The 17,519-nt window shown below is 48.9% G+C and overlaps 1 protein-coding gene across 1 annotated transcript in view; it reads left to right on the top strand.

Moving 5' to 3' along the window:
* The window catches only part of TG (thyroglobulin), a 232,735-nt gene that overhangs the window by 59,524 nt on the left and 155,692 nt on the right, over positions 1-17,519 (top strand). The window contains exons 25-27 of the mRNA XM_003792866.3: positions 785-893; positions 6,134-6,319; positions 12,782-12,949. Of these exons, the coding sequence (XP_003792914.1) occupies positions 785-893; positions 6,134-6,319; positions 12,782-12,949 (463 nt within the window). The remainder of the gene's footprint in view (positions 1-784; positions 894-6,133; positions 6,320-12,781; positions 12,950-17,519) is intronic.

Raw genomic sequence — 17,519 nt, 5'->3', positions numbered from 1 at the left:
CCTCCGCAGGCCCAGCCATCTGATGTCTTGCTGCCCTCTGTGCCACCAGGGCATGGCCACAGAAGGGGCAGGGACTTCTGCTACTCTGGACCCCAGCTTGAGTCCTTTTCAGGGCCTCAGAATCTCTCTTGCCTTGGTTCTCTCCAGGGCTCTCCCTTCCCTCCCAGGCCACCATCCCTTCAGTGAGCTCAGGCTTTCCACAAAGCAAGAAGAGCCATTGCCTTCAAACAGCTTTTGCTTTCGTCCGGGCCCTCCAAAATTCCCACAGCAAACTCAAAGTTTGGCAGCCATGAGGGGGAGGGCAAAATTCTGGGTACAAAATAGAAATTGAAGTAGGCAAGTTTGTCTCACCCCACCTGCACCACATGACTGTCAAAAATCAGCCACAAAGATCTGGGTTAGCCGGGAATGGCAATGTTTCTGAAAGTCTGACCCTGCATCTCAAAGAACGTCTATCCAGACGCTTGTCAGGGAGAAACGACCTGCTGACAAGGTCTTCTGTGAGCTTGCTCCTGTCTTTCTGGTCACCCGTCCCTCATCACCAGCAGTCCATAAACCACTGCACCTAGTTTTGAAAACACCCATGAGATTCTGGGTCTGTGTCTGCCAGTCTCTACTGCTCACATGTCTGTGTGCTCTGCAGATGAGGAGAAAGCACAGAGCGGGAACCTTATCTTACCTGCGCAGCCCTAGGGCCCAGCCATGCTCAGAGTCTGGTAAAGCGTTTGTTGAGTTGAATTATTAAACATCACAGGATGATAATGCAGCATGTCTCCGTCACCAGGAACAAGGTGCCCTGGGGAACTCAAAGGCCACCAGCTTTGGAAGTCTCGGATGCCAGGTGAAAGTAAGGAGCCCTGGTCAAGCTTCTCTGGCTGTGTATTTGAAAAAGGGTAAGTTGAGCAAGCTGTTTGGCTCGGGGCCTCTGTGGGTTCCTGGGGTCATGTGTGCAGCAGGCACATTGGGAAGGGTAGACTGTCCCCGTCCCTACCCATGCCCTGAGCCCAGCTTCCTTCTCCTGCATCCTTTGGCAGGCCTGGCTCAGAGCCCTCCGCGGGCAGGCAGTCATCTCCCTGGCGGCTGCAAAGGGCTTTGCACATCATTTTCATCCGTGTCATCAGATTTGATGCTCATCACAATCTGGCCAGGCTGGGAGCCTCATTCCCCAGGCCAGGACCTAAGTGGCAGAGCAGACACCGTGCTAATAGGTCGAGGGTCATGGCAGAACCAAGCTGTGTCTGCCTGTGTGTCCCCAGCAGCCTGTGACGTGGGCGCGTCCCTCCTGGGCCCTCTGACTCAGGAGCCTCTCCTCCCTCTGTGATCACTGTCCTCGCTGGACTCTGTCAATCTTTTCCTCACACCAAATCCAGACAGACTGTGTAAAATGCAGCTCCTGAGTCAGTGAATTGTTGGGCTGGGCCACGATCCTGCATGTCTAATAACTCCCAGAGGAGGCCCGTGCTGCTGGGCCATGGACCATCCTTTGAGTAGCAAAATAGGATAGATTTTATACTTCACAGCTTACTTTCCCATTCATCCTTCCATTTCACCCTCACGGAAACTCTTGGATGAGAGTACAAGGGGATCTCCTTCCCCATTTCACACAGAAGGGCATGGTCTGGGCTGCCAGGAGCATGGGGGAGAAGCGTGGGCTCTCCCCAAATCCGAGCCCTGCGTTCCTCAGCCCTGCACTGCTCACCTCTTGCCTCCTCTCCATCAGGGCCGACTGAGAGTCTCCAGCAACACAGCACCTTGAGTGCTGAGATTCAGCTGGGTTATGTAAGGGCTGTAACTAAGGCTCCTCCCACTGTCACTGCGCTCTGGCCCTGGCATCACAGAGGTTAAGGGCTTAAGGGCGAGGACCCAGAGCACCTTGCCCAGGTTAAACCCCAGTTCTGCCACACACTAGCTGTGTGGTCCTGGGCAAATTCCTTGACATTTTAGGCTTCTGGTTCTTCAATAAAACAGGAGTCTTAAGTAGGCCCAAGTTACTGGCTGCTTGGAATGAGGAGATGCAGGTGAAGCTCTTAGAGCAGTGCTGGGCGTGTGCTAGTGCCCGTGTAGTACAATCCTGTGCTTATCTTCTTGCTGGCTGAGTGTTTCCTGATAACCTGAGGCCATAGCTGTGGACCTGAAGACAGCCTAAGGGGCCTGAACTCAGACTTGGAGGCTGGAAAGAAGGGGAGTGTGAGTGTCATTCTCTGAGGTCCATAATTCAGGGCAGGTGTGTGGGGCTCCCAGCAGCTTCACACTGGTGGTGGGGACAGCTGGCAGCAAGCAGAGACTATGCCAGGCCCAAGGCTGCATCTGACCTTGGTAGCAATCTTCAGTCCACGGCAGGGACAAATGTTTGTGGGTTTTTTTCCTCTAATTCTTCTTTTTGTGTATAAGGCCTCTATCCTGACTTAGAAGAGAGTTTGCCTGGGAGGTTGGAGCCTGGCAGAGCTTGGATTTCTCTGATCTATGACCAGGGCTGCTAGGATTTCTTCCCCAGGGTTTATCCCAATTACCTTCACTATCTATTTTTTTTTTTTTTTTTTTTTTGCAGTTTTTGGCCAGGGCCAGGTTTGAACTCACCACCTTCAGTATATATGGGGCTGGCGCCCTACTCCTTTGAGCCACAGGCGCTGCCCCACTATCCATTTTTAAAAATAACAAAACATAGGGTTTATTGTCTCAAAACAAAAAACAAAATAGAACGCAACTCCTAAAAATGTTCTTTAAAACCATAACTTGGCCTTTTATGACATTTTATAAAATGCAATTGTATTTCTATTTAAGTGTTTGTTATTTTTAATTTTTCTTCCTCATCTTTTGAAAGTTTATTCTTTGGTGGAAGATTGCAAAGGAAATTGGAAAATGTCCTTGTTGCCAAGCTAAAACAAGGGCAGAGCTATGTCTTGCCTTTTCTTTGTTTGGTTTTGGTTTTTTTTTTACTTAAAGCAGGAGATGCACAAACACAGCCGTCTGGCTCCAGGGTGGAGTGGAGTAAGCTGATCTGGCTTCAGAGCCCGCCCCTGTCTTCCCTGCTCTGACCCTGATCAGGAACCGCCACTTCCTTTCACTTGAAACTCAGTCTCTCTTCTGTAAAATGGGAATAACATGTCACAGCTGAGGAGGAAAGGATATTGTTTGTGAACATCTCCCACACAGTCCTTCGCCCCTGGTAGGCAGCTAACCATGTCCATTCATACCCCTGACCATTAGTGACCTGGAAGGTGGGACTTACAAAAGGGCCAGAGAGACTCAGAGCTTGATCTCTTATCCATACCGTCTTCTTTCTGCCCATGCCCACCTAATATCCAGGGGTCTTGAATGTGGAGGAAGAGCTGTGCTGTTTTTTGGAACCAAAGGGCATCAATGCCTGGAGGCTTTTTATTTTTTGAAACAGAGACTCATTCTGTTACCCAGGTGCCTAGATGTCATGACGTCAATATAGCTCACAAGAACCTCAAACTCTTAGGCTCAAGAGTTTGCCTCAGCCTCCTGAATAGCTGGGACTTTTACCATAATGCCTGGGTCATTTTTCTATTTTTAGTGGAGATGAGGCCTCACTATTTCTTAGGCTGGTCTCAAACTCCTGAGCTCAAGCAATCCTCCTGCCTTGGCCTCCCAGAGTGTTGGGCTTATAGTCATGAGCCACTGCACCCAGCCTTGCCTAGAACTTCTTAGAAATCCTCTAACACAGCCCTTCACATCACAAGTGAGACCTACAAAGAAGAAGTATCTTGTTCCCCTTGACTTCCAGATGGAACCTCCCCCAACTGTGGACCTCCTTGCCTGCAGTGCTGTCTGGACCTAAGAAGGCCATCTCAGCACTGGCACAGCCCTGAGTAGTCACTGAGCATTCGTGCTACAGGATAAGCACTTTTTTAGACTCTGTAGATGCAGCTGTGAACAAAACAGACAGAATGAGTGATAGAGGGATTGACCAGACATAAAATCATTTCAGAGGGTGGTACATGCTCAGATGAAATGGATGGGACAGTGGGATAAACGTATACATGAGCTGCCCAGGGTGGTCAGGTGTGGAACACAAGAGGAGGGCATATTGGAGTTAAGACCTGAAGGACGGGAAGCACCCCACCACACAGAGGTCTCAGGAGAGGTGGTCTGTTCCTCTGTGCACCTTCTGTGTGAAGGACGTCAGGGTGAGCTGAGTCGGGACCTAGACCCTGGGGCAGCATGCCCAGGAGGACCTCCTGCAGCGCTGGAACTCGTCTGTATGTTTGTGCTGTCACGGTCTAATCACTCCTATGATTTAACACTTGGCCCTGGGCTGGCTGTTGCAACATTAACTTTGATCAGCTGAAGCTGATACTTAATAGTCACACAGCCAGTGACTGCTGCATCAGGTATCAGAGAAGAGCTCCAGGGAATCCCACACTGGTAGAGGAGGCAGACAGTATCTCAGGGAGCTTGAACACAGGGGGAGGAGTGGCAGAGCCTCTAGTGTATGCCCACGATCAAGGGAGGAAGAGGTTAATTCTGGCTGTCAAAATCCAGTGATGGACACATCACAGGGCTTGATGGGCTTTGGGGAAGGCTGGGTGGGGGCCTTGCCCGGCATAGCTGAGGGTGTTCCCAGCAGAAGGCTTCTGTCCCTCCATACTGAGATAGAGAAGATGTGGCTTTCTGGAGACAAGTAAAGCATCTGTAGGGCGTAAGTAAGTGCCAGGCTTGTTGCTCAGCCTGTTTATATACATGTCTGTTTTTTAAATCTGTTCAATTTCCATGAGGGTTACTCATTATCATCTCCATTATACAGATGAGGAAACTGAGACTCTCAGTTGTCTCTACTGTTGTCTTCAGGGAAGGTAAACAGCTAAACTTGAAACTTTCAGGAAACTGAGAAAACAGGAATTTGCTGGGCAGGGGTGCTGCCAGGGTCTGCACACAGCTCTGTAAGCTTGTGCTCTTGGGTCACACACTGTAAGCTTCACCGTGACATGCAGGGGTGAGAGTCAGTTAAGACTTGGTGAACAGCCAGGCTGACAGGAGGTCAGGGTGATGGAGGGCACAGGCTCTGTGTCCCTTCCACTGCCCACCAGCCATGTACATCTAGGCAAAATGGTTCCTGTACTAAGACTCTTTTCCTTCACATGTACAATGGGCATAAGGATAGGGCAGACATTCTGGCTCTAGTGCAACATGTACTCGTATACATATATATCTCTGACAAATCTCGTGTTTGCAAAACAATGCTGTAAAAATAACAGACTGATAGGAAGACTAGACTTAGAGACAGACAAAACCCAAACTGTGCCACTTTCAACCACAGGACTGGAAAAAACAATAACAATCCTGCTTAAAATGCCAGAATGGTTTTTACAAAGGCACGTTGAATTCATAATAGAGTAAACGTAAAAGGGCGAGGTCGCCGACCGCAGGCAGTGTGAAGAGGGACGGGGCTGCTGGATCATGGGGACAAGGGCTGGCCAGACAAAGTGAAGGAAATCCTGTAATCATTACTTCGAAGGCTGAGCCAAGGGGCCAGTCTGAGGCAGGAGGAAGAAAGTGGGTGAGGGGCACGTGGACAGCCCTGGGTTGCTCCACAGCCTGCTGTGTCCAGCTGTTATGTCCAGCTGCGTTTGTCCCCACTGCATTGCTCTGTTGATGTTTGGCCGTACAAGGCAATGACCTGCTGGGAAAACTGTAGACTGATCAACCAGTGTGACTTGAGTGTCACAAGGGCAAGGTCCCCTCTCTGCCACGTGTTCACACGAACTTGTGTTCCAGAAGTGCGTGTGACACAGAGCAGGGCAGTGAAAACTGAGCGAGATAGTGCAGAGGAAGCATGTGGCACTATGTACACATCGAGCTCCACAAATGTTTCCCAGCACTAATGCAAATAATAATGTATTCCAGTTTTCCACACGTGCCCTTGGGGCTCTCAGAGGTATGAAGGATGTTTGTCCAGATCCATTGGTTTTGGGGCCACAGACTTGGCCACCCCATCCTCTCCATGCACAGGCACGTCCAGAAGTTTCATGGCTCAGTGTCTGTCTGGGACCACACACTGTCCAACCACAGTCAGGGCTAATTTAACAGACTCTTCTATGAAATCAGTAAACTCAGTTCAACTCTGCCATGTTTTGACGCCTTTCAAAATTTTTCTCTGCCTTTTTCCCAGGCCAAGAATTCACTGTGACACGTCAGAAGAGCTTTGAACCAACTGGTTTCCAAAACATGCTTTCTGGATTGTATAGCCCTGTCGCATTCTTAGGGGCCAATCTGACCGATGCCCACCTCTTCTGTCTTCTTGAATGTGACCGTGATCCGTGCTGCGATGGCTTTGTCCTCACACAAATCCCAGGAGGTAATGCTGACAGTGAGGGCCCGGGCCAAACAAGGGCTGGGGACATGCTGGGACGGAGGAGCCAGGTTGCCTGATCCTCTCACCTGCCACATACTTCACACCATGACACTGGTTTATTCCTTACTGTTGTCTTCAGGGGAGGTAAACAGCCAAACCGAGGCTCAGGGAATTCATTGCTCATGGTCATACAGCTTGCAAAGCGACAGAGCTGGGATTTGATCTCCAGGTGTGTCTTCTGCAGCATCTCACTGCCACCTGTGCAGCCTGGACTGGGCACATTGATTCAAAACCTGTGAGCTCATTCCTCTTGCCCACGGTCATTCACTCAGTGATAATCCAGTGAGTGTCCACTGTATGCCAGGCCTTAGGAACAGTGGGATTGTCGTTTTCAGTAGTCTCCTAGCTGTGGGATGTGCTTCTGCTTCTAGAAACACATCCGTGTACACAGCAGTGTAGCCTAGCAGTTCAGGAGGGACTTTGATGTCATGGACCTGGGTTCTACTCACTGCTTTGTCACTTTCTGGCTGTATAATCTTGGGCAAGTTGCTTAAACTTAGGTGCAGTTCCCTTGTTCATAAAATGGAGATAACGATACTTCCCATTTGCTTGTTTTAAGATAATGAGTGTAAAATGCTGGACATAGATTTGGCTCCTGGTTTGCTAACAGAGGGACTTTACTCTGCTATGAGAAACAGTCCTACTGCAACCAACTATGTGCCTAGTAACATTATGCCTACGGAGAATTCTAAAGGTTAATAAAAAACCTCACGTAGTGTGATCTATCATGCTATGGCCCACACTGATCAATAAAAAACTTTACTGAATTACCGTATATGTGCGATCCAATGTCCTGGGTTTCAGGAACAGATAAAAAGGGCTGAGGGTCCATGGGGAGAGGCAGGGTACACCATGACAAGGTCACAGCCTTCTCTCCTTCCTTCATCCCTGCTGTCATTCAGCAAATGGGCATGGTGCCCCACTCGGCACCAGGCTTAATTAACGAGCCGCGTATGATGGGGAATGCCCGAAGTGAGGAGAGACTATAGAACCTTAGGGGGAGACCCTGAGGACTGGATGGTCAGGAAGACTTTCCAGAAGAGGAGGCTTGCGGGATAAGCAGTATTCTGAAGATAGAGAGGAGTTGGAGTTGGGTCCAGAGCAGGCATCTCTGTGAGCTGAACTGGAGGCAGAGACACCCATGGGCTATGATTGGGGCATTGGGCTGCTCAGGAGTCAGGTGTTTCCTGGTGTCGTTCCCAGGGCTATAGCTACCTCTAGCATCTACCTGCCATCACCTTCAGGCTCAGGATGAAAACGGACCTCCTCTTACAACTAGCCCTGAGTGCTGGATGCCAGGACCCACTACCTCCCCCTCTCAGGGGTGTACCCCCTTTTCTCTTCTTTCCTGCTTCCCATGTAGCAGCCCAGAGCCCCCCTGGCTGCCCACTCTGAGGCATGGGCAATGTTCTCAGCCTTGCTCCATACCACACAGCCCTGATCTCCTGTCTTCCCTCGAGCACCCCTCCTTCCCCACCATAGCCAGACCCTGCAAGCTAACCCCCTCCCAAAATCTCCCACCCAGCTCTCTGGTCACCAGATGACCCTTCTGGCCCCTTTTAGCCTGGTGGTTATCTCTGGCAGGTGACACCACTGCCCTCTGCTTCCTTCTCCCAACTCTGTCCTCTCCTGACCTCCAAGATGTCCTCTTGCTCCTTGGGATCCCTCCCCGTCCCCTTCAGCTTCTCAGACACTTCTCAGTATCTAAAACCTCGCACACTGCTACAGTGGGTCCTGCTCACACTTTGTGGGTCCTGTTCACCCCCGGTGGGTCCTGCTCACCCCTCGTGGGTCCCTACTTTGTCTGAGACCTCTTGGCAGAGGTCCACATCCCTATACCCATCTGCTGTCTGGATATATCCTCCTTGATAGAAACATGTCTCTAAATAAACAAGTAGTTTGTGCCCTAAATGAACCCACCTCGGGGAAGGGCACTGTGCCTTCAGCCCTGCTGCCCTTCTGCCAGTTCGTCACTCCAACTCTGTGTTGCCACCTTCTTAGCATATTTGGGGTCAAGGCTTGCTCCCTCCCCACTGCTGCTGTCTGTATTCAGGCCAGTATTACTTTTGATTGGTCTTAGTGCCGGTCTCAGATTGCTCTCTTATCACCAGCCCCACACCACCTGCCCAGAGTCCCCATGTTTCATGTCACCCCGCTCCTGATTTCCTGCTCCTCGAATGATATTAAGCCCCTTCTCTTAATATCCAAATCCACATGTTCATCTCCCTGATGGATTAAAACTCCCTAGGCTGTGAAACAGCCATCTGGCCTCACCTGTAGGAGAGCCAAGCAGACTTTAGTGCAGAGGAAAGTTGGTGAATCAGGAGAATCCCAGGGTGACCTGCAGCTGCGTCTCTGAGCGGAGCAGGACTCAGCCTTCCTGACTCATGGCACAGGGAGCCTGCACTCTGCTTCCCTGCCTCCACTCCTCTCGGGTCCAGGGAGAGGAAAGGATGCTTGTTAGTTGCTACACTCTGAAAACAAGTTAAATGTTACTTTGAAAACCATAGTTTTTCCTATCCAGAGAGATGAACTAAGACTTCCTTAAATCTTGCCCAATGTGTAGGTTTAAACCAGGGGAAGGAAGAGGGAAGCTGACGCTAGGTGGAGGGAGCAGCCCATGCAGAGGCCCTGTGGGAGGAGGGGCACGAGGAGGAGGAGGATCCGAGATCGTGGTGGGCTGGGGCAACGAGAGCCAGGTGGGAGACTTGACAAGGGGAGGACAGGCGTGGAACCAGTGAACATTTCAAGCAGGAAAGTGTCGTGATCAGTTTTGAGTTTTGGGTAGGAACAGTCTGGCTTGGCAATGGAGAAGGTCATGGGTGAGGGTGAGAGAGACATAGAGACCAGCTGGGAACCACTGTGGTGGCCCAGAGAGGAGAGGGCGGTGGCTGGGGCTAGGGTGATCATGGTGGGGAGGAGGAAAAGGGGGAATACTCAACAGGACTTTGGATATGGGGTGCAGGAAGAGGTGTCAAAGGTTATTCTTGAGTATCTTGCTTATTTGCCTGGTTGAGTGGTCTAGGCCTGTGGCGGGTAATGTCAGATGTCAGATTGGTGAGGGCAGATGGTCATTAGTCCACTTGAGGCATGCTATGTTTGAAGTACTTTTGAGACATCCACAAAATGCTGGCTGAGCTTTTGGATACAAAGATCCAGAGCTCAGAAGGGAAGTCTGGGTGGGAGATAGAACTGTGTGAATGACCAGCATTGAGATGGTATCAGAAGGTGTAGGTGGGGGTGTGGGTTTCCTGAGAGGACGGTGCAGGTGAGAAGAGAAAGGGGGATGGGGCTCATTAGGTGTGCAAAGAGGAGGAGGAACAGCAGCCAGGCAGGGAGGGGGGCACCCAGGAGACTGTCATCTCCCTGAAACCAAAAGGTGAAAGAGGGCTGGGGGGAGAGGAAGTCATTAGCAGTCTTCATTGCTGCCGAGGGTTCAAACAAGGTGATTGGGGAAAAATGCTGATTTAGCTCCCTGTGGCCAGTGGTGGCTACCATGAGAATGCTTGGTTGGAGTGATGGGCAGGAACCCAGATTAAAGCAAGTTGGTTTCTAAACTTCTTTCTAAGTTTAATTCTCTATGATCAAGTGGCATGGATGAATGTGAGTGCTCAGACAGGGAAAAACGTGTTGTACACACGCAGGCACACAGGCAGTTTCTGCACATACACGTGTATATCTCTGTTTAGAACACTGGAATTCAAATCCAGGATTTGTTCTTTGAACTAAATGTATTTCCTGAGGACCTATAGTTTCCCGAGATGCTCAGTTACTCACCAGACCATATGCTTTTTCAAGTTGGAAAGGGTGACCTCATTTTCCTTAGGATTATATATGGAAGAATCGTCTGTTCCATGGAGCAGCAAACCCACAAAATCCTGGCCTGCAGTTCACTCGCTTCTCTCTCCAAGTTCAACCTGTGATCTATGAATTATGTTGAGCTGAGTAACCACCTGGCAGCGCTGAAAGCTAAGCCTTCTTTGAACACCCGTGAAGTGTCAGGCAGATGTTTACCCCGGTCTTGTCCAATGGGCAGATATGAGGTTTATTTTTTGTTAGATAAATGTAAGAGTACATGCAAATTGTGTTTGTTCAGTACAGTTCAAGTTGCAGTTGAGCTCCTTACCCAGGAGGTAGGCCATATACCCTACACTGTGCCCCCAGGTTTGGAGTTTTATGAAGCTTTGGCAGGATGAGCTAATGACCAGGAACAGAATCCTGCTACCTCCTTCACAGCGGTCTGGAAAGTCATTTAACTCTAGTAGCCTCCCTCTTCCTTTGCCTCCCGCCACCCCTTCCAGCCACTCTGACTCTGCCTGCTGCAGCCTCTAGCCCCTAAATGGCTTTGCTTCCAAGGAATTCATGAGGCTTCTGAACCTACATTTCAATTGAGGCTGCTTAGAAGAAGGGCTCAGAGGGCTTTGTGTGGCCTAAGGGTCACATGTGTGTGACTGGAACTGGCAGTGTGTGACCAGCAAAGGGACTTCCAGCTCCTCCCTGACCCCCTCCTGGGCACAGACTTCTCTGGCATTAGCTATAGGAGAAAGCTGCAATGGTTTCTCTCCTAAGACCTGAGCGCAGAGGGGAAGATGCGCCCTGCCTCCTGTTTAATTCTGACTTCTGGCTTGTGAGAGGGCCAGGCCACAGAGCTCAGGCTTCCTTAAGCTCCTGCCATCTCTGACTGTGCCAGGCGCTGGTCCTGCCCTTGGGCTCCACAGCTGGCTTGGTCTGCCCCTTGCTGAGACTTTCTCTGCTTTCCCTGCCATCCCCTGCTTTCTCAGCCCTGGAGAAACCACTCTCCTTTTCTTGCCTCAGTTTCCTCATCTGTGCAGTGTGGTGGTCTAACTAGGGCAGTGATTCTCTGTGGTGCTCTTTACAAACACTGATGCCGAAATGCCGCACCCCCCATATGTGCCACCGACCGAGGCAGAAACTCTGTGGTCTGTACCCAGACGTGAGCATTTTCAAAATCCCATGTTTTTGAAATCATCAGTCTAATACTCTGGTTTGAGAGCCATCACATTGGATGACCTCAAAGGCCACTTTTTTTTTTAAATATAAAGATGTTGCTGGCTCTTAACTACTATAATTTGAGAGTGGCCAGTACAAGAGAAAAGGACAAAATGTGAAATCTCTGAGCCAGACATCCATGAGTCACCTACTCTGGAGAAATGGGTGGAGCTATATCCAGACCTGGACATGAATTAGGAAATGAGAAGGAACGAAGTGGGAGTTGTGGGTTTGGGGGTGACGTATTTCCCTTTTTCTTTCTTGCAAGAGTCTGAACAACTATACAACCTATAAACGTTATTTATCTAAATGATGTGTCAATTATTTAATTTGCGGGGCTGAGTAAACCTGGGCAATTTACTTAACTGAGCCTCGGTTTGCTCATCAGTAAAATGGAGATAACCCTTGTTTGGGCCAATTCACATTGTATACCTCTATCAAAACATCACATGCACCCTGTAAAGACATACAGCCAGTATGTACCAATAATTTAAAAAACAGAGATAGTAATGTCATGAGCATTAAGAAATGAACAGACTCCAGGCGCTTGCCATAGTGGCTGGCATGTAGCAGACCTCGAAAACATTTGAGCTACATGAAATTATCCAACTAAAATCACTGGCATATGCTAGTAACTTGAAAGAAAGTCTTCCTGGGTCTAAGCAAAGTGATGAATGGAGGGCAGCTTTGTAAATTCCGAGTAGGAAGACCTGCTTATGACGGGATAGTTCAGTGTCCCCCCTAGCTACAGAGTCCACCCTACACACTCAGTCATATGGGCACACAGTGGAAGTTCATGTCATGGGTGTGCAGGTCTTAGGTTGTAAGAGTTTCTTAACTTTGACTCTAAATACTCTCTGAGTCCCTGCAAGGTCGATCTCGTGTGTGTGTGTGTGTGTGTGTGTGTGTGTGTGTGTGTGCACATGAGTGCATGAGAGGGAGAGAGACAGAGAGAAAGGAAGAGAGAGAGAATGAAGGAGGAGGAGGAGGGGAAAATGCAGCAGCAGCAGCAGCAGCAGCAGCAGCTCCCAGAGATCTGTGTTGGGTGGGGTAGAAACGGTATCTGAGGATCCTGGCAGTAACCCGCCACACACACACTACACACCCGGGGACACTGAAGGGCTGTTGTTGCTGAGAGCCTGTGAAGAAGAGGCTCTGATGGAGAGGGACAGGTCAGCGGCCACGGTGGTCTCCCCTTGGGAATTTGCCAGTAACACAGCTACAGCACCATCAGGGAAGACTGTCCCCATTTAAAACCAGGCTCTTGAGTTCCACTGTCCTTGTGCTTTCCTGAGGTGTTGTCACCATCTTCATCCACAGGCTCTCTGGGTATAGAGTGGATCTACAGGGCCCTGCTGGCTCCCCTCCCATGACTGCTCCTCCTTCCCTCCACAGGTCCCATCCTCTGTGGGCTGCTGAGCAATCCCGATGTCCTGCTTTGCAATACAGAAGACTGGAGGGACTCTGCTGAGGCCCAGGCCAGAGCCATGTGTCCTGGCATGACATACGACCAGGAGAGCCGCCAGCTGACTTTGCGTCTGGGAGGCCAGGAGTTCACCAGGAGTAAGTCTCTGCCTTTCGTCTGGATTCCTTTAAAGTTATTCTCCCCACCAGTGAGACCCTCCTGGTAGAAATGGTGCATAGGGCTTGCTGAATCAGGCACCTCTGAGGCATCGATCCTATACTCGGGATCTTCAACACGATGCTTCATTATCCACTTCAGAGTGAGGTGGTTCCCAAACTGCTGTTCCTCCTTGCCCTCCTGCCTTGGTGCTTGTGGGTGATACACATGAGGGACTTAGCAGACCTCCTGCATAGAGTGTTAAGAGTAGATGATACTATTATTGTCATTATTCTTTAAATTCATCACTGTTCTTTGTCATATTTTAAGACTGGACTGAGTTTCATTAAGTTCTGTATTCACACCATTGGGCATAAAACCTGGCATAGCAAATATACTTTTCTGCATAGTACACGGTTACTAAAGCCTTGAAAAAATATTGTAGAATTTGGTGGAATTCCATAGGGCTTCAATAGTTTCTTTTGGGATAAATAACATCAAATAGCTTATTTGTTTGCTGGGCAGTAAACATATGGTATTCATTAACTCGGAGAAGTAGCCCAGGGTGAACACAGGCATTGCAAGAAAGACATATGATAGATTCCTGGGCAATAAATCCAGAGTGATTTGCTTAACCCAGGGCATGTGCTGGGGGTGTGACCAAAAAGTGAACACTATGCCCTTGTCTGGCCTCCTGGAAAAGGAATGATTACTGAAAGACTTTTGAAGGTTTTAGGTTTTGTGTCAGTACCTGTGTATGTGTGTGTGTTGTGGGGTGAGGGCAAAGGTGTAAGAATGGTATCCTATGTTGAGGATTTTAGGCAGCCTGAAGTGTATTCTTGATATCCTAAGGTGGAGGTTCCCTCATACACAAACTGATCAGGAAGCTGGCTTCAACTGAGGAAAATAAGGCACTAATCTTTCCTTTCTAAATTTAGAGCCGAGCCTTTAAGTACAATTAACTCCTGACAAGAGAAATATAGTGGTTTAAATTCTTACTTACTTGTGAGTAGCTGACAGATATGCCTTTCTAACAACTGATGTTGATGGCAGGAAAGAGGAGGAGGATTGCAGGGATATGAGCTGCTGCAGGGGACGGACTAGAAGGGACTGAAAGAACACAGGGAAGGGTGAGGGGTGATAAAGATAAAGTCTGTCCTTGCACATATGGTTAAGGCTTGGCCTCTTTGTTCCCACTTAGTGATTATGGGTTATGATAGATGGTGTTCAGAGTCAGACTTTCAAATCCCAGTGTGGGTGCATCCTCACGGTCTGGCTTTTCTGGCTGCCCAATTATAAAGTGAGAACTCTGAGTGTTAGTGAGGTTGGGAGGATTAGAAAAGGAGGCAGCAGGGGAGGTGCTGGCATAAGCAGCCACCCAGGCTGAGGTTTAAAATTCTCAGAGCTCAGTCCCTCTCTTTCCCCTTGCTCTGTGACCCTATCCAAGTCACTCAGCCATACTGAGCTTTCGGGTCTCCTGTAAAGTGGGGGCATGTGTTACATATTACTGAAGGAAGTGCTGGCATCCTCTGCAGGCTGCAGTGTAAGGACTTGGTCCCTGGTCCCCGGTCCCGGTCTGCCAACTGTACACCCAACAGAGGCACTCAATAGGGCCTCTGAGTATGGACATCTGCTTTGTTAATCAGCCAGGATCTTGCTCAACAGCTGGCCTGGTTAACCAAGGGTTAGCATTTTTTTATAAAGCATAAGTGAATTTATTGCCAGGAATGGGGAATTACAACCCGGCAGAATACTCTAAATTCAAGTAGTAAGCATGTTGATACCTATATTTCACCATATGAAGTACACTCATGTGCACCAGCTCAGTTGATCCCTCTGACAGTCTGGTGAGCATCACAGCTGTGGTATATCACAGTTCTACCTATGAGGATGAAGTTCGGGGCTGTGACATGACATGTTTCTAGGAACGGCCTTCAGCTTTGGAGGCCAGAGCTGTCTATCCTTCTTTCAGGACCACGGTCTTCTTCCGTGGCCCCGTGTATACTTTACTGGAAGCATAAAGTGCTTCAAAATTGACATGGTACCTGCAAATTAAGGAGTCTCCAGTAAAGAAGAATTTTACTCCTCAGCTCTCTTTAGGGCCTGCTGTACTCCAGATAGTGACCTTGATGGTGGCTTACAGTATATTCTATGGCAAGAATTTCAAAAGGCTGTTGGGAGAAGAGACAGAATATTCAGGAAAGGTGTAGGGTCAGCTATGAGTGGCAGACGTGAGCTGGGAAGTGTGCATTGCACACTGGCCGTAGCTTTAGTGCTAACCCCTTCCACCCTCACATCCTGAATATCTACCAAGCAGGTGTGTGGTGAACAGGCTAGGTCTGGAGGACAAAGATGGGCAGAGTGGTTTCTGGTCTCAAGGAGTCACAAGCTAGTTGGGGTGACAGATGAGGAAACTGTGAAACACAGCAGGCCTCTTTGCCCATCTTAGCAGACTAATGGGATTGCAGAATGCACCAGGCCACAACAAACAGATACACAGACAGCCTACAAAACACCAAGAGACTTTTTATACAGTTCAGAGACACAGTGCTTTTTGAGAGGAAGTTTCCCTTTCCTGCCATCAGCAATGAGTGATGACTGAGAAGATGAGATTTCTGCTCAGCCCTTGTACCTTTTCTCAAGTTGGGAGCCCACCAACAGCTGCACTTCAGATTTCCCATGAGCATGTCAAAGAATTTGCAACTATTGGGTGTTGGCTGGATCGACCCTCCTATTTCTATTTTCTTAGAAAGCTGTTGGACTGAAAATGGCTAGTTTCTGACACTATCTCCAAGTGAAAATGGATGAAAAACAGACAGATTAAATGTCCACTAATCCCATAGGGACTTAAAACTTGATAGGAAAAGAAGGCTTTGGCAGAAAGGCTACTAGGTTCATTCTGAATCCAAAAGGCTTGGTGTTGTTGAGCAACTGTGAGGCTCAGCCTGGTGTCCGATATTCCCTTTTTCAGAGACTGGCTTGTATCAGGGATTGTCATTATCTTGTGGTGCCAGGAGCTAGGTGGAGAAGCCTATGATATATCTATGATACTCATTGTAACCAGAAGAATCTAGATTAGATATCTGATGAATATCTAAAAATAGGAAGGGCCATTTGACAATCACCCTACTAGTTACTTACAGCTGCTGTGTGTTGCCATGTGCTCAGTGCTATGCTTTGTGTTTGTCTTTGGATTCTCCCAGAATCAGGCACGAGATGAGGATTCAGGTGTGTGTTTACTTAAGAAGGATGATGAATATGATAGACCTGTCAGGAAAGTGAAGACACCACGGAAGGGTGGACTCTGGCCAGTTGCTCTTGATCCCATGAATCAGTGTAAAACACTCTTCACAATGAACCTCATCTGGGCCAGGGAGCTGGCATGTTCATTCATGAGGGCTCCAGAGTGCTTGGTTGAGACTGCGAGAGGGTAGCCACCTCCTGGCCCACCCACCCCATCACGCTGCCGTGGCAAGGACACTGATGGCTTCCTGCAGTTGCCCAAAAAGAGCCTCAGCACAGACCAGCAGTTCCAATAGTAAATGTTACTTCCATTAATCCTCTAAGTCCTAGAGATAAACAGTATTTTCTCCATTTCCTGCGGGGGAGATTGAGGCATAGAGATTCTGAGCTTACTTCCTCTCCTGAGTAGCAGAGCTCAGATTTCATTAACTCCGTGATCACCAGCTCTGCTTCTTCATGCTAGTGGGTGCAGATGTGGGGATTAGAGTATTTGGCTCCCCTGAGGAAGCTTACTGTCTGGTAGAGGAAGAAGATAAACACAGCACCTTCTGGGTGAGTGGCATTATGCTAGTGTCACTGACAAGGAACTCCCCACTGCCAGGTGCCATCTGAAGGGCAGAACCCTAGGACACCATCTCTGCCTCTCACCATGTGCCTCCAGACAAGGGGAGTCAGGCCTGGCCCAGCCAGACCTCCTGCAGCCACATTAGCAGTTCCAGACCTGCCTAAACCAATCTGGAGGCTTATAACTGTTAGGTGATTCTTAGTAATGGTCGTCTGTGATGACTGCAGCTCTCACTACTGGACTGTAATGAAAGAAAGTCTCTGAATTCTGCCACACATCCAAGCAGTTACTAGCAAACAGGCTTTCACACCTTGTCACTTGTTTGGTGAGCCCAATTCAGTTCCAGTTCTTTTAGGTGTTCCAAGGCTAACTTGCTTGAAAAGTTTATTTAAGACAGAACCAGTAATATCCTAAGAGCTGAGCTCAATTCACTTTTTCATCAAATTCAGATGAAGACACATTCACATGGTGACTAGTCACAGACAGGTTTTGACCTTGGGCTTGGGACTCTGCACATTCTTCCTTTGGGGGCAGGTGTGAGACTGGTACTTATTTAGCCAATCTGTGTGTTTTGAATGCTGCAATCTGACCAATAAATGTGTACTTATTTCTAGCATTCATTGTGCTAATTAGCAAAGCCCAAAGAGTTAGTTGGGAAAGGAGAGAACTGCATTATCTGTGGCTCCCCATGGAGGGGGGCTCCAGGATAGCCCTCTTCAGAGACCTGTGACCACTCCCAGAGCAAGGTTTCCAGCTGAGGATCC

This window comes from Otolemur garnettii, unplaced genomic scaffold, assembly GCF_000181295.1.
Source record: "Otolemur garnettii isolate 467f Iridium unplaced genomic scaffold, OtoGar3 scaffold00062, whole genome shotgun sequence".
Classification (NCBI taxonomy): domain Eukaryota; kingdom Metazoa; phylum Chordata; class Mammalia; order Primates; family Galagidae; genus Otolemur; species Otolemur garnettii.
This window is presented reverse-complemented; position numbering and strand designations above follow the sequence as displayed.